At 30.6% G+C, this 18,125-nt stretch overlaps 3 protein-coding genes across 3 annotated transcripts; 2 read left to right on the top strand and 1 right to left on the bottom strand.

Moving 5' to 3' along the window:
* Positions 1-879: 879 nt before the first annotated feature.
* Positions 880-3,876, bottom strand: LOC113874863. Its single transcript, XM_027513076.1, has one exon. The coding sequence runs from the start codon at positions 3,874-3,876 to the stop codon at positions 880-882; it is 2,997 nt and encodes a 998-aa protein (XP_027368877.1).
* A 3,839-nt stretch (positions 3,877-7,715) lies between these two features.
* On the top strand, positions 7,716-10,220 carry LOC113847480 (molybdopterin synthase sulfur carrier subunit). The gene is made up of 2 exons (XM_027476621.1): positions 7,716-7,801; positions 9,589-10,220. Exon 2 carries the CDS (start codon positions 9,593-9,595, stop codon positions 9,902-9,904), a length of 312 nt encoding a protein of 103 aa, XP_027332422.1. The 5' UTR covers positions 7,716-7,801; positions 9,589-9,592; the 3' UTR covers positions 9,905-10,220.
* Positions 10,221-14,151: 3,931 nt separating this feature from the next.
* Positions 14,152-17,890, top strand: LOC113846668 (WPP domain-interacting protein 2-like). Its single transcript, XM_027475184.1, has 3 exons — positions 14,152-14,309; positions 14,530-15,583; positions 16,837-17,890. Exons 2-3 carry the CDS (start codon positions 14,557-14,559, stop codon positions 17,586-17,588), a joined length of 1,779 nt encoding a protein of 592 aa, XP_027330985.1. The 5' UTR covers positions 14,152-14,309; positions 14,530-14,556; the 3' UTR covers positions 17,589-17,890.
* Positions 17,891-18,125: the final 235 nt, after the last annotated feature.

Genomic DNA, 18,125 nt, shown 5'->3' with positions numbered 1-18,125 from the left:
CCTTATTTACATATCTAATTTTGTTTCATTCTATTGCTCAAGTTTTGTCCAAAGTATTCACTTTAGCTCATGCACAACGAACAAGAAAAAAAAAATGACAAGCCTCAAACCAACAAAAGAACTTTGGTGCAAGACACAGTCCCAGGAAAGAAAAAAAAAAGAGTTAATATTTGCTGTATTAAGAAAATGAAAGACAATGAGGAAATGTAATTACAGTATACATAATTTTGTTTACCACTTATCTTCGGATTTGAATTCTCTCATGTTATTGCATAACATCATACGATCACGTTGGAGAGCAAAAATAATATAATTTTAATTAAATTTAATTAGTGAATCTCATAATCAATTATGATATGTCATTAATAAAAACTGTGTCCATCTAATATTCCTTATCTTAAAGATTTTCATTCAAAATCCTTAACCGATGAGCAATTAAAAAATAGTAGATATGTCCACACAAAGTTGGTAGTTATGTCAATACTTCAGCTAAATTGAATTAATGAAATTTTTATTGATTAATTACTGTAGTAGAATAACATAAACTCAATCAAAGACTAATGTGTTTAAAAACACATTAGAAAATTTGTAAACGTGCAGAAGCTACAACCAATAGATTCATATGCATTTGAGTGCAAAACGAAAAAAGCTATAACAATATCTGAAGGTAACTAGTAGATCTTCATTTGACAGTATCATTTTCACAAACATACAGTAAAGGCCATTAACAAGCAGTACATTATTGCCACAGTAATGCTTTTTGTTGATGATGCAAGCAAGGAACATTAGTTCATTACCACCCTAACATTTACACCTTCACTACAGTTGTTGTCTTTTATGTAGTTTAACTGTGATGGAGAAGACACAAAACAAACATACTCATATCTTACTCCTCATTCTCACCAACCTTGCCAATGTGTCTTGAGCAGCCAAGGTCAGGGCATGGTTATGGCCAAGCATCACAGTTCTGATGCTGATGCATGTTCTGCACAGTTCCTTGGCACTGTCTAGAAGCCCTCCTCTTGCTAGCAACTTTGCTCTAGTCTCTAGTAGAGTTGCCTTCAACAATGTTACATCCTGCCACACATATTCATCCACTTTTTGGCTTCTTTGCAACCTTCTTTTCCAACAAATTGAGTCATTGGACCAATCTTGGATTTGAGAGACAAAGGACTTCTCAACTTCCTCCAATGCATTGGTGCACACCTTTAAGAGTTCCAAAGCTGAGTTGCATCTTGAGAAAGTGGTGAAGGCTTGAATTGCTAGGGGGAGAGCAGTTCTTTTGATGTACAAAACCATGTCAATTGCCTTCAGCTGCATTAGTGGTGGCTCAGATTTGAACCCAAACACAAGGAAAGCTGATGCCCACAAATGATCTGAGTTCACATGGCTGCCCATTTTTCTCACTCCTTGAATTGCTGCCTTGGCATATTGCAAGCCACCTTTTCTTTTAGCAAATGCTTGTGTTATAGGATGGAAATGAAGCCAACATCCATCATGTTGATTCGCCCTTCGAGCCAGTCCCATCTTCACAAGAAGTAGTGCTGAATCTTCTTCATTTTTCCATGTTGGCGATGATAAACAACTAGATGTTAGGCTCAGACATTTGGACCACTTCTTGAGACGGTTTTCAACCATAGGGATACTCTTTGCTGCATTGACTAATAAACTGGCTGAAATGGGAGCAGGGGAAAACCAACCATTGACAAGAAGCATTCTTATGGCCAGGAGGTTCCCTTTAGCTTTAGTTTTCTCCAAAGTTTCCAAACAGAAGAGGAGGGTCTTCATGAGGAAAGGATTGCTCTTGCACCATTGCTCTTCTGCAATGCTCATATAGCAAGAGTTTGAATCTTCTTTAAGTGACATCTGGTTTATGGCCTCAAAGAGAGCTGAAGGACCAATTGCAAGTTCAGACAACAATGAACCAATCATCCACAAACCAAAGCTCAACCTTCCAAGTTTCTCATTGAATTTTTCAAGGACATCTATCTCATCTGCTGGATACTCTTTCCTTTTTCTTCCTCTTATCAGAATCATTGCATCAGGTAATGGCAATGGTGGAAGCTGAATAGTATCATAGTTCATTACTTTGGACAACTTAGTAGTAATAATCACATGTGTCCCTCCTGTGTTTCTTGGTATCAAGTCATATAGATCCTTCCCTTCCCACCATTCCACTTCAGTCTCAAGATTATCAATTATCAGCAAGTAAGGTGTCTCACCAAACAGTTCCCTCTTGATCCTCTTGAATGCTTCAAATTCTTGCTCCTCAAAGCTCCGTATCCGGCCCCTTTCCATCTCAGAATCAGCACCAACATCCACTCCCAAATTGAGAGACATGTTCAATAAGTTCTGCCTGAGATACCTAGCTTCACCACCAACCCACAAGACCATTTTGTACCTCTGGTGATATCTGTGAGCAAATTCCAGTGCCAGCTCAGACTTCCCAATCCCAGAAATCCCATTAATGCAAATCACACTGCTACACATGCTTCTATAGTTTCCACTCTTTGACTTCTTATTCTTCAACCTCTTCAAAGAATTGTTTCCTATGACTGGTTCAACCCAAGCCTCTAAAGTTGGTTCTTTGCTCCTTCCCATCTCTAGACTAATATACCTTCCACACCGGCCCATCACAGGTTCACTTTCCTCATCTGCAAGGCCTTCAGATTGTCCACTGCCACTGGCTTCTCCTTTGATGAATGGCCTACAATGATCTTGTACTTGTTGTTCCATACAATTCCCACGTCCAAAGAAAAGACCTTCAATCTCCATAATCTCCTTCTCTCTTCCAACAAAACATGTGTTCCTTGGAAAAGGTAAACTCTCAAATTCTTGCATATTATCCTTCAGCTCCCCAGTCTTCCTTCCAAGTCTTGCTCTTAAAATACCAGCAGCTTTTGCTATGCAACTTCTCCAATTACCATCATTAGCCTCTAGGTTGAATTCATTGCACTTCATTAGTCCATCAATTGCCTCTTTACATTCTTTGTCAATTGAGTTGCAGTTAAGAAGAGCCATAGTCTCAGCAGGTCCTGTGTCAAATAAGAGAGGGATCAAGTTCTTCTTTTGTGCAAAGAATCTCACCTCCTCCATGCTTAGATGGTTGAGGAAGCTGGAACTTGTGACAACCACCAATCCAAATGCCACCGAGCAAATGACTGTATCAGCAATCTCATGGCTTTGACTATCTGAATACTTTGCTCTATCAGCGAGCATGCAATCAATACCTTGAAGCTCAAGCTCAGACTTAAGCCACTTGCAGAAGCGCACCAGGTTCGGGTTCTGGCCATGGAATCCAATGTAAACATCACAGCTTCTGAGTTTGGCATTGGATGCAGGAGACACAGGACCTTTTGCAAAGGAAATTCTAGGGACTGGAAATGAGAATGAGATGCGCGGAGGAGCTGCTTCAGGCACACATGTCACAAATTTGAGCCTTGTATCAGCAGTGTCATCAGAGAACTCATATTGATCAGAAGGTGGAGTGTAGGAACTGCTTGGAACATCTTCTGGGGTGGAAGAATGGGTTGTTGTTGTTGTTGTTGTTGTTGCTGTTGTTGCTGTTGTTGGTAGTGGTGGTTGATTTTCTAAAGAAGATCCATTAGGGGGGTTTAGGATTATGGCCCTTGGAGATATATATGGAGACTGCAGTGCTGAAACAAATGCTGAAGAAGGGGGAGACACAAGAGGAGAACCATAAGGTGATGATTCTATAGAGTTCTTTATGTTCGGTGAAGGCAAGTTTGAGTTGTCTAAACTCTCCTCACCTTGTTTGCTCTTGCTGGCAATCTTAATTTTTTTCAGTGTGCCAGTAGAGATTGCATTGTGTGTTCCATTGATACCCTGGTTGTTGTCCTCTCTTTCAGTGTCCATGAATAAAAGAACCCTTCAAAGATGATGGCTAACAAGTGCAGTGCTAGTGGCCTTTAGGCTAGATCTCACTATAGGAACACATTATGTGTTACTCTACACCATTTGTTTCTCAATAATTAGCAATGGCCTTCTTCTCTATTGTCTATGTGGGTCATACACAACATAGGTAGGTCTTCCAAAGAACCATTATTTGCTGCTAGGAAACAACAGACCTGAATAATGTGTGTGGCTCTGACCATGTTTAGTTAAAAGCTCAGACACAAAGAAGCATGCATGTGGTGCACAGACTCATCACTTGGCTTTTAGTATCTGAAGCTATATACTGTACTTCACCAAATGCACTAGTACCAGTACTTATGTGGTGTAGTTATGAAGCATCTAGAGTGTGTGATTGAATGTGAATGTTGTGAGATGAGTTTCAGCTTCCAGTTTTTCTCATGCTACTACTAAGTGTTAGAAATCAGAAATGTAACTCTCACATAACTAGGCCAACCTGAACTAATACTTCTGTTCTGAAACCATTGAAATTACCTCGTTGTTCTACCATATTAGGCTGAAAGGTGCAAGAAAAACAAAAATGTAAAAGCCCTTCTAATCTCTATATCTGCTTCAACTTCAACTGCAGGGTACCCTTTGAGAGAGAGGAATAAAAAAATGGACTCTCTCTCTCTCCCATATAGTTCTGCAGGGAATCTAACGTGGGGGTTGGTTCTCCAAAGTTTGAATTGAACATATAATATTAAATAAACACTTAAATACAAGAATGGTACCTCTACCAAAACGAAGAAAAAGAAAAGCAAGCATTAGTATTTCAAAATTAATAGTTTAATAGACTACAGTGCACTTTTCTTTTTGTCTTATGTGCTTGGCTTTCCATTCTCTCAGCTAGTGTAACTGGAAAATCTTTCAGTCAAAGTTGGCAATAGCACAAGGACCAAAGATTGGTCAGTAATTAAAATAAAATTATATAAATTTTATTATATATTCATATACGTATATTTAAAAAATTTAAAAGATCCTAATTAATCGAGTGAGAACTTGGCATCATTTTATTTTACTGCTTACAATGAGATGAATATTATTTATTAACTATTAATCATACTTAATGTACTTTAGGCTATTTATTATGAAAACAAACTATTTATGATTCTATTTTTTATTTATTTATACTCAGTTTGTAATTTTTTATTTATCTCTCATTTTTTTATATTTTTTATATTTTTTTACTAGTTATATATATATATATATATATATATATGAGATAGATAGTATAAGTTTAAAAATTCATACAAAATTTTTATTTTTTTTATTTAACTTATATATAATGAATTATAATTTAATATTTTACTGACCGTTAAATGTAAGTTAAATAAAAATTTAAATTAAATATAAATTTTTTTAAATTTTTATTAATATAAAAAAATTATTCTTTTATTTATATAAATATTTTAATAAATTAATGAATTTAAATATTCATATAACTATGCACTCTTCTCATTAATAAGTTAATAAAAATAATTTAATTAAACCTATAGGTAATGATAAGTAAAAATATTTTTAATTTAATACAAACATATGTAAGTGTAAATAATTTTATAATTCAGATTATTAATAATAAGTTTTTTATTTAGAATTAAAATGTTTTTATTTTTATGTAATAAATAATTTTTTAACAAAAAATTATCATTATTAAATGTTTAAATTGAGATAAATATTTTTTATAATAATATAATAAAAATAAAAAATTAAAAATAATCAAAACTCTTATTTTAAACTATTTGGTTCTTACTTCGTACAATAGTTGGGAAGGGCATCTCTTCTGACACAATTTTAAACTATTTGCACCGGAAATTGAACCAAAGACTAGTCCCACATGGACCACACACTAATAAGTCAGTTTAGATTTACGTGTTTTCAAATAATACATTTTCATGTTTTATAAAACTTTTAACACCCGTTTAACACACAATGAAAATTACAAAACTAATTTATAATAAATTCTTATGTATTTTAGTTTTTAAACTTTGACATTAAATTTTAATTTAAAATACAATTTTTTTTTTTAAATTAAACTTATTTAACATAAGAATGACGATAAAAATTTAGATATAGAAAGCTAGTAATAAAATTTTTTAATACATTTTTAATTATTAACTAAAATTTATTAAAAATTATAAAATTTATGTGAAACTTGTTTTTTTATTAGTTTTTTTATTTTTAATAAATTTTAGTCAATAATAAAAAATATAATTAAAAATTATATTAATATCAATAATAATAACAATAATTTTATAATTATTAAAAATAATAATAATAATAATAATAATAATAATAATAATAATAATAAATATAATTACAATTGTAACTATGTTAGTAATAATAAGAATAACTTGATAATAATATCAATTATAATGGCAACAATAGTAACACAAATAATTTTAACCAAGAAAGTAGGGATTACAAGAGTAGTAAAAATTTTAATAATTAAATAATAATATAATTATGGGAATTGTTAACGATATATGTCTCAAGACACATGTTAGTTAAATAATTTATTTTACAACTATTTAAACTAAAATTATTTTTATGTGAAAATTGACAAAATTAATTTGAATTAAATTAAAAAAATAATTCAAATATATCTTAGAGGAATATGTTTTCTTAAAAAATTGCATTTGAAAATTTAAATTAAAGCAGTCACTTTGAATAATTTTTTTTAGAGATGAGGTTAACCACGTAAAAATAATAATAAAAAAGTATTTATTACACTATATTGAATATATAAAAATATAATAAATATTTTTTATTAAAATTTTATTATTATTAATTACTTAAATTCAACCATATCATTTAAAATAAATTCTTACCATTTGAATGTTAAAGAATAATTAATGTTTGCAAATGAAATGCAACAATTTAATTTTAAGAATTATTTATGAAAATAATATTAAGTTAAATTTAATTATTAAACTTGGTCGATTCAACATTATTTGAAAAGTACAAAATGAAAACAGAAAAGCTCAATACAACAACACAACAGAAAAAGTGGATTGAACATCACACACTAAAATAGGTGTATGTTAAGTGATTGTAGCAGCAGAACTGCATGCAACATAACACATGCTACACTTGTAGTTGGATATCAATGAGCCTCACACATGAATGCTTTTGTTTTACATATTTACCCTTTTTAAACTTTACCCTTTCCAACTCTTTTGCAATTAATACAATAATATAATTTCTCTTTTAATAGAAAAAAAATTTAAAATACCGTAATTATTTTTTTAAAAATATAATGTATTAAATATTTTTAATTTATTTTTAACAATTTAATATATAGATTATTTTACACTATAAATAACTTATTTGTAGTTGATCTATCTAATTGTTTAATTTAATTTTCAATTATTTTATTTTATAAAATATTAAAATTAAATGTTATAAGAAAACTGTACTGTCCATATACTATTTATTTTATAAAAAAAAGTTGAATTCTAACTATTTTATTTTATAAAAAAATAAATATTGAATCTAGAAAAGTCATATTTTTCACATGACTTTTGATTTATCAGAAAAATAAAAGTTAAACATAAGAGTGTTGACTTATGATTTTTTTTAAAAATTTATTATAAAAATATAATCATATATTACAAATACACTTTTTACTTTTAAATTTTTTAAAAAATCATATAGGAGTAATACAGCTTTCTCCGTATAACTAAAAACTTTAAAATTTCATTTATATTGGTGTATAAAAGTTGCCCCAATTTTCTAAATTTGCAAGAAATTGTGCTGACCAGGGGGAAAAGCACCCAATTTGATTCTTATCCATCACAGTTGAAACACACATCATTCCTAGCACCTTTTCAGTTCACTCTCGCAATACTAAAACCCAAAATTTCACTTCCATCTGGAATCTATCACTGTAAGTCTCAAATCTTTTGTTGCAAATTAAATTTTGCACGATCACTTGCGGATTGAAACCTTTGTTCAGTTTTTCCTCAATTCTACATTTTTCTAGTTAATGGGCTTCGTTTAAACGATTGTATTTGTGAAAATTTTGGTCTAAATAACTGTTATTATGAGAGTAGGGTTAAAGGCACTGCTTTAAGGTGTTTGATAAATGGTAATTCCCGTTTCTGTTTCTGCCTCAGAAGAAAATTTTGATTTGGTTCTTAAAATTTGATGTTTCTGAGAGGGAAATTTGTTCAGTCAATGTTGTTATACTATTTCTATGCTTGTTTTGCTTGGATCTGATCGTGTTTAGTTCATTGAAGCTGAATATGGGGATGATTACATGTAAACGGTACTTTAGGATTTCTTGATTGATTGTTGGTTAGGGTTAAAGTGCAAGTTGAGTGTGAAGTGGTAGATGTTTGGGGCTTTTATACATTGATTTTGTGGATCTCACTATGAGAGCTTTGATTAGTGTTCTTGAGTTGCATGACTGAGAATTTTTATGCATCGAGAGTTGTTTGTCTTAAGCATCAAGACAACTGGTTTTCAACAACATAAAAATGTGAGGTTGTTTCTAATTTTGCGCATAATTTTGTCAAACTCGCATGCTGTGTTCTGTTTTTCGTGGTACACTTTACTGTGTTTGCTACGTTAAGGGGACTCTGGATGTCAGATTTGGGATCTTTTCTATGTTAGAAAAGGCCTTCAGCTGTGAAAATCCCATGTTTTTAGTTCTTTACCAATAGTTACGGGATTTTTGTCATAACCACTGTTTTTGGCAGCACTCGTTTTACTCTTACGCCCCACCATTATATTTATTTCTCTGAAAACCTAACAAATAGGATTTTCATTCTTAAACTTTTCTGATCTTCTCCCATTCATTACTAGGTTTTTCTTTAGAGTATAATCCTGCACATTGTAACTGTTTGAGAGCATTTAGTGTTTGATGCTTAGCTTGGGCTAGGGAGTTGAAAATCATGCACCATATGGCTTGTTGGGAAGCTAAACATATAATGGTTTTAACCATACGAACTTCACATTTTAATTCCATTCCATTTTATAGAGGGTGAGCCTTGATGCCACAATAAGGTTGTTGCTCTGTGGCCTAGAGGTCACGGCTTTAAATTCTAGAATTAGCCTCTCCCCTTATGGAGGTAAGGTTGCGTATATTTACCCTGCAAGACTCCACTAGGTCGAACCTCATACACTTGATTGCCCTTTAATGCTATTCCATTACACTCCATTTTACACCAGTTTGCTAATAAAATAAAGTTCTGAAAACTCTTATTCTGGACTCTGAACAACTGTTTTACTTTCACTCCTAAGTTGAGCTTTTCACTATCATACATGTACTTTGTTTCCTTTTATGGAATGAATTAAATATTGCTGAAATAATTAACTGTTTGCACCAGTAACTAGATGGTAACCATTTTAGTGTGTAAGTTTCTATCTTTCGCTATAGATAGAGCACTGAATCTACTATCTTTCCGAATACATACCCGAACAACTGTTGTGACACTTGCTGAAGTATCCATTGTATGTATTTTTTTCAGTTTGACTACTTGGATCTTTTCATTTTAATATCTTTAGCAGCCAGAGACGATTTTGATTGAATTCTTTCAACTGATTTAGATTTATCAGCGAAAAAGCTCTATACATGGATTTATGTAGTGAGATTGAATTTTCGTAAGTTTGTAGGAACAGATCTTGTATGCACTGGTTTGTCTCTACTCTTTAACAACTTATCGTATGAAGGGTTATGATGGAGGGAGAGACAGAGATTTGGGATGCAGATGCCAGCCACAGCAAGAAAGAAAGTTCAATGGTGAAGATAAAAGTATTGTTTTTTGCTAGAGCCCGTGATCTTACTGGCCTGAGTGAGATGCCATTGGAGGTGTCATCTGGAAGTACTACTCATGACTGTTTGAAAAAACTTCTTACCAACTTTCCAAGTTTGGAAGAAATACGAGGGTGCATGGTTTTGGCTTTGAATGAGGAGTACACAACTGAGTCAGCCATTGTTAAAGACACAGATGAGTTGGCCATTATACCTCCAATAAGTGGTGGTTGAACAGCTTAATATTACTGCAGAGTACTACTTCTGTTCTATTGCGACTATTCTGAAAAAATTGTCAATTTAAATAAATACTGTTCAGTTTATGTATCATTTAGGGTAATTTTATTATGTGAATTTCTCAAAAGGTTAACCTTTCTCACCATGCAGGTTGAGATCTCTTGAGGTTTTTAATAAAATGTTCCATCCTGAGGTTAATTGAAAAAATAAAATAAAATTTGTTGAACCCTTTGAGAACTCCAGCTCTCTGAAATTACCCTACCACTGAGAATGATTGTAATTTATGAATTTTAATAAATGTAGTCATTTTAATGCTGGATTTATTTTAAATGAACACCTGAAGTTTTCTTTGTTCTAGTGAATGAAAAATTTTCATTTGCCACTGTCTGCAGCACTTCATTTTAGCATTACGGCCTATGTGCTCTTTGTTTTTTTTCCCCTCTGATTTTTTTAATGGAAGTTCTCTTGTCTGAAATGGACAAATTATAATTTTACAAGTGATGGTAATGATTTTTAGAAGGGAAGGTGTTTTTTAGGAATAGAGGGTGGCAAAACCAAGATAGAAATAATATCCAAATTGGCCCCACACAAAATGGGAACTGAATCACAAGTCTTCTAGTGCATGTTAGATTCTAGATAGATAGATTTATTCATTGCATTTACAAAATTCAATACATCATATAAGAGTAAATTTTTAATAAATGAGAACAAATACTACAATAAATTTGACACTTGGTAATATTTTAGATAAATTTATTTATTTATCTTAATTAATAAAAGAATGAAATTTGTTGATACTAAATGTCAAACTTCAAACACTTACGTCACTTAATAATTTTTATAAAATATTAATTGATTAATTATCTTATATTATTTTATTGATTATATATATCAAAATTTATATAATTTAGACATTTATATATATGTTATTCAAAATTAATATTTACTTATATTTTAAAAATCTATTATCCATTAAAATAAAATATTCAATAAAATACATATTTTTTTATAAAAATTTATAAGATTGATCTACTTAATAATAATCTCTGAACTAACTATTGAATTAATTAATTTTGAATTTTATAAAAAAAATTGTAATCTTAACTCTTAATAAAATATATTTATTATTCATAATAATAAAGTAATTTTTTTTCAATTTCTCATTTGATTTAATCTGAATTCAACTTGAGTTGCGTATCTGAATATAATAGATGATTTTATTATTGAAATTTTTTTTACATATATAAAGACTCGAATTCAAGACTTTATTTAAGTAATATTGAGCCGCTTGCCACTCAAACCAACTTTTGTTAATATAAAATAATTTTTTTTATTATATATCTTTTTAAAACATATAATTTTTATCGTTAGAATTAAAAAAAAAAAACTTACATAATCACTTTCATATTTTTTATGCTAATATTTTTTAAAATTCAACTTTTTACATATTTTGCAGTAAAAAATTTCTCTTTTCTATCAGTTAATTATTTTTAAAATTAAATTTTATGTATTGAATTAAAATATGTAATTTAAATATACTATTTAAAATATGCTTCTTTGAATATCGCAGTAATTTTTTAATGGAAATACATTATGTAGTACGCACATCACGAATCTGTGATCCAGATACACTGCTTCACATGATATGATGTGACAGTGGGCCACCATTCCCATGTGGCCCACGTTCCCAATTGTCGTTGTTTTAACTTTTCATCAAATCAGCAATTAATTAATCAATAAAATATTAATTCACAAAAAAAATCACTAAAATAATTTTTTTGATAAATAAATTTTTAAGAAATAAAGTATACATATAAATAAAGATAATTTTATTTAAAATATAATTGTCTCTCTTAAGAATGCAAAACCTAACTCATTATTTTATATAAAAATATAGTCTAGTAACTTGTATAATGTACATATATTTAGAGTTGTGCATCCAACAAGTTTGGTCGAATTCGGGCACAAATACAACTAAATTGATGTTGGTGATGATGCTGCAGCTACTAGGAATATAGATCTCGTGTTGGTTTCATCCCTTGTAAGTGTGATGCAGTGGCATTGTTGTTGCAAGTGTAAATTTGGTTTGTGAGGGTTTTGAACAAAGCATGAAGCGAAAGATGAAGGGAGGCAGAGGAGCACAGAGATAAACGAAGAAAAGGGTAGAGTAGAGCAGATGAAGGGAGGCTGAGTAGAGAGGTAGTGCAAAAGCAAAGCAGAAGTTAGAGGGAGAGTAAAGTGGATATTAATCCTCTTAGTTTTGATACGAACATGATCGTATAGTTGTTTTCGTTTAAACAAAAATGCCCAATATTTACTTAAATGAAAATTAATTTTACTTAAATAAAAAAATTATTTGACAATATGTCAAATTTGTGTGTAGAAGAAAGTTTAAGATTATTTCACTTAAGCGATTTTTTTTCACTTAAATGATATTATGTTAAGCGTTATTCAAGTAAAATTAATTAATTTTAAGTAAATTTAGGATAAAAAATTGTTGATTTTAAATCTTATAATTTGCTTAAACAAACTCATATTCATTTTCAGTCAGGTTAGATAAATTTAATTAATCTTAAGTGAATTTGAAATAAAAAATAATAGGTAGAGATCCTATCATTTACTTAAACAAAAATTAATCTGTTTAAGCAAATATAATTAATTTTTAAGTCAACTTGACTAAAATGTAGCAAATTGAGATTTACTTAAGTTAACTTTATTCACTTAAGTAAATAATACAAAAAATGTAATTATTATAAAAAAAAACATGCAAAATTGAAAAACTTTGAATATGTCATTAAAACATAAAGAAACATTTTAGATAAATAATTTATTCCATTTTATTAATGAGTTTTATGTGTTAAAAATAAAAAAAAATTATAATTATAATTTATTACAAAATAACAAACATTGTCTTACTTCTAACCTCATGTGTTTAGAGTGATCATGTTTAGATTGAACAAATTATAAGATTCAAATTATTAATTTTTTTTTTCAAATTCATTTAAAATTAGTTATTCTCGCTTAGACGTGCTAAAACAAGATAATTTTAAGTTTTTTTTCTATTTTTCTTAGGTAAGCTGCACACATTATTAAGTTAATTTTTTCTCATTTAAGTAAAGTTTTTTTTACTTATACAAATATTACACATTTTTATTTAAGTGAGACAAAATTCACTTAAATGCAAAATCATGTTCAAGTAAAAAATACAAATAAATCGTATTTGAGTAAAGTAAAATAGAGTAACACACATATGTCACTTTTTGAGAGAGAAGTAGTAAAATTAATGATTAAAATTAGGGTTCTTGAAATACCTAAAAGTTTAAAATTTTGAAAGATTATAAAATTAATAAAATATGATATACTAATGAAGATTAGATCAATTATAATGAATATTTAACAAAATTATAATTTATTGTATTAAAAAATATTTAATTTCTATATATAATATTATTTAGACAAATAAAAGTAAGAGATATCCTAAAATTATAATTAATTAAATATTTTTATTAATAAGTAATTTAATGCTAAAATTAATTATTAAATCAAAATTTGTATATCATATCTACAAAAATAATTTAGATTAATTTAATACTACTTAAAAATATATATATATATATATATATATATATATATATAAATTAATGTAATGCATACTTCTAAAGTATAAAATCATAGTTGATAAAAAAAGAAGTCGTGCAAAGATGAAAGAAATTTATCATTATTTAATTTTAATAAATTTTGACAAAATTAATTAAAATAATATTACATATTAAGTTATTAATAATGTAAAAAAAAAAGTGTAAAATAAATATCTTCTCATGTGTGTATATATAAAGATTTTATTTAAAGTAATAATTAAATATTAAATATATTTATCTCTCTTAACAGGAATGTAAAACAAAACTCACTACTTTATAAAAAAAAAGGCTCTTCTTAATTAAATTTAATGACAAAAGATCTTTCCATATTTATGATAAATTACGTGTAAAGACATGAATAAATAACGTGTAACTTTTTGTATTTTTTAATTAGTTCTTATAATATTTAACTTATTTAATGTTTACAAACAAATAAATACAGGTAATTTATTTATTTGACAAGGAATTTAACTGGTATATTTTGGTTACATTTAAAAAATTAATAAAATATTTTGTAAAATTTTAATGAATTATTATTTATTATATTTGTTTTAGTAAACGGGGAAAGGATAGTACGTGTTGGGCTATTTCAGTGAACGAAAATTAATAATTGAATGTAATTGTAATGATATGGATATAAATATTTGTTAATTGCAATGTCCATTCGCTTCGCTTGATCCCTTCTGCGCCTATAAAGCTGCAAATCCATCAAAATCCAAAATTTTAGGGTTTCCATGTCCAATGCAAGGGCTTCATTTATGAAGGTAATTACTCTAAATCACAGATCCTCTTTCTCATTACTTTTTTTTTTAATTGTTCGTTTATTCGTTTGTTTCCCAAAAATAACCGTTTTTTAATTTTTATATTTTAAATATTTTTGAGTCCCTTTTTTGAAGTTAATGGATTCTCATTTGATTTGTTGCTTCGACCGCAATTAATTTTCATGCACTTAAAGTTGGTTTGATTTTTAATCTCTGTGCCCAGATTTAGCGATAAGGATTGAAAGTGATCATGGATTTGGGAAGTGAATCCGTGGAAGAGAACGAAGTGGATCATGATGGAAATGAAAACGGGACTAGGGATGATGGTTCTTATGGTAACGAGAAAATTGGGTTAGGTTTCGAGGGAAATTCAGATGCCAACACGTTGAAATCAGATGAAAAGGGAACGGTTGTTGAGGTGGGTAGTGGGGAAGGTGTGAATTCCAAAGGGACACCGACAAAGGGGTTTGGGTTGAAGAAATGGAAGAGAATTAGGAGGAATGTTGTTAAGGATCCGAGTTCGAGTATTGATTCTAGTAAAGTGTTGAAGAGGGGGTTGTCTGGCAATGCCAATATGAATGATAACCAACCTTTTCTGCGTGATGTTAAGGAGAAAAGTGATGGATCTTCGAATATGTTTGGGAGCGTAATGTTTTCTGATGGCTTACTGATCCACGGTTCAAGTTCGGATTCTAGATATGCACTTGGATCTGGTTTTGTCGTTGGGACTGATTCTGAGAATAGTGAGGATCGGAGTAGCAAGTCTTCTACGGCTGCTAGTGAGCCCAAGTTAAGGCATGATAAAAGCCGGAGTAGGAATGTGAATTCAAAGCATTTGCCTAACTCGACTCAACGGGTTCAACAGGCAAAGGGTCGGACTGAAAGCAGCAAGAAACCTGGAGGAGGTGAAAGAGTCAAAATTGAGAAGGAAAATTCTTTTTCTAGTCTGGAATCTGATTCAAGAAGCTCCAACTTTAAGCAAGGTGTCTTTACAGTTACTAGTAATGGAAAACATAGCAGTAGGCCAAATGTCTGTGACAGAGGTAACAGTGGTGAAGCTCACAGTCACACTAATGAACATTTCACTGAGGGAGCTGAAGCTAGTTATGACAACGAAAATGTTGTTGAAGATGAAGATCTACAAGAGAATTTAGCTACAAATTTGTCTTGGGAAGTTACAGAAGAAAAAAGTGTGAACAACCAATCTTCAGCCATTGAAGATCCATTAATTGAATCTGTTAGTAGCCTCCAGGCTGTCCAGGAAGCACTTGAAGAAGGTTTGTCCTTTCTACTCTTTGATAAGTGTGATTTCTGTGTAAATCTTTATTCAGCATGCCAAATTGCTACTGGGATTAGTATATTTGTTGGTTTAAAGAAAATTTATGTTGCATATATCACCTTATTAATAGTTTCTTGACCTTTGGATTCTGCTCCAAGATTCAGTTTAAGTGTGGTAAAGCTGCTAACATGGAAGACACTAATGCATGAACTTACCTAATCTATATTGGTCTGGTTTTAACCCTGTAACTGTTTAAACCTTATGATTTTTTATTGAGTTAAATATATTTTTAGTCCCTCAAAATACTCTGAAATTTGATTTTCGTACCTATAATTTTTTCTTCTTTTGTTTTAATACTTACAATTTAAAAAATTATTGATTTTGGTCTCTAGTCACTGTTAAAAATAATGATGTGATTGACTTAGATGCTGCAACGTGTAGCTTTTTCATAAAGCCACATTAGTGAGAGAAACAAAAACTAATAATTTTTAAAGATGTAGAAAAAAAAAAAATGTAAGGACCAAAATCAAATATATTGCAAGGGAGAGTCCAGGTTCTCTCGAATAACCTGGGAAATTCAGTCAATCAATATAAAATTTATGTTCTTTTTCTCTTTTACTGATTTGGTTCCTTCCTATTAGTTGTAAATGTTTAAGATAGATGTGTAATTGCTGTGGAGATTGTATTTAATTGAAGAGGTCCACCTGACCAGGCTAAATTTATTTATTTTTAATATCATTCACTGCCTTGACCAAATATCAATACGTGCTGGCATTGACCTTTTCCTGAGGGTGGGCTGTCTTATGCTTAAGTGTCTCGAGTTTTAGCCTATCATAGTTAATGTATTTGGTGTGTTTTTAATGAATTTCATTATCTCTTTATGAAGATTATTGAATATATCTTCAATTGGATATCATTTTTATTGAGAAATGCAAGAACTTAGATAGCTAAATGAATGGGACCTGAAATTATAAAATATAATCTGTGGCTAAGAACTCGTTGGGTGACTTGTTTTATATTTTATATTGAGTTGATTGTGCTAATCTTCCTGCATACAGTAATGTTATTTAGATTTTGTTTTTGATGCTGAAAGTAGTTTATTTGCATACTATTGAGAAACCAGATCTATTTTTGGCTTTTAATTGTTATTGGCATGCTGAAGTTCCTTCTTTTCTGTAAATTGGCCTTCTATTGAAGAATCAAATAAGGCTTGTGCCATTATTGATAACCAATCTACTTGTACACTTGCAGAAGTCCAGAAATTCAGGGAGATTGGGGTTGAAGCTATTTCACCAGATGATGATGACTCAGCAAAATGCATCAGTGCATCTGCTGGTATTACTAATTTTGATCTTGGACTAAATAAGTCAAACTTATCTGGTCAGTCTGGTGCAGAAGAAATTAAACAAACTGCTTCAAGTTCCTTGGATCCTCAGGTATTGAGCTTGACACAAAATGTAAATATTCTGGAAAGCAAGTTGGAGGAATTACAGGGTGTGCTTGCTCTGAAGGATTCCAGGATTGCTGAACTTGAAACATCCCTGAGTTGTAGTAAGTTTCCTGCAGAAGAATCTGCTGGCACCATAGGTTTATCGGAGGAAAAATGTAACAGGGTTGAGTCTGAGCTTGAGGGCCTTTTTAGGCTAAAGATTGAAGCTGAGGTTGAATACCTAGCCATCTCAAAGGTAATGCAGAACTTGAAGGCTGGGGCAGTTTTCCAACGGACATTGTTGGAGGAACAAGGGAAATTGTCTGAAAGTCAAGAGCAGGTTCTCAGCAAGCTTGTAGATGCAGGGAGTAAGGCCTCAGTGCTGAAGAGCAAAGCAGAAGAGTTGGAAAAACATTGTGATGATAGTTTAGTAGTTGAGGAGTCTTTTGTGCTGCAGAAAAGAGTATGTAAGGTGACATTTTATCTTTTCATACAGTTCATGTTTTTAATCTTGTTCTTTTGGCTTTTCGTGTCACAGTTATCTCTCAATTCTGGAATGGTTGTACCTACATAAAGTCTGCAAAAATAGGTTCATTTTGTGCATTCTCAAAAGTTTCTTTGCTGATCTTTGAATGTAAAATTTCGTTGTTATATCAAATTGACCCTTCTTTCTCTGAGTAGGGGGAGAGCGTGCATTTGCTCTCTTTGTTTTAATATAATTTTGTGCACAGCCCCTTGTAATTTGGGCTTCGCAAAACAGTTGTTGTTGCTCTTTTATGTGTGTTTGTCTTGCCTGTTTTAAAATACTTGGTGTTTTAGATATGAACTTAAGTACTTAGGGTTTATCTTGCCTGTTATATAAAAACCTAGCTTTTTACTTAAACAATGGTTTTGAGGGCTTTCCCAACACAAATCTTCTTAGGGTTGACTGTGTCTCGTTAGAGGTGCAAGCTAAATGATTGCATCAGTTTTGGTTTTACCAAAGGTGGTAGTTTATGGTGTGTTTTGTTGGATTTTATGGTCCACATTTCCTTGGATTTATATGCTGGAAAACCACTGTTCCATTTCTTGGGAAACGAGGTTATTTTCTTTTTAAAATTATGATAACTTT

The sequence above is a fragment of the Abrus precatorius genome, unplaced genomic scaffold (genome assembly GCF_003935025.1).
Source record: "Abrus precatorius isolate BTA unplaced genomic scaffold, Abrus_2018 Scaffold8, whole genome shotgun sequence".
NCBI classification, from domain to species: Eukaryota; Viridiplantae; Streptophyta; class Magnoliopsida; order Fabales; family Fabaceae; genus Abrus; species Abrus precatorius.
Note: the sequence above shows the minus strand (reverse complement) of the source record. Positions and strands in the feature narration are given on the sequence as shown.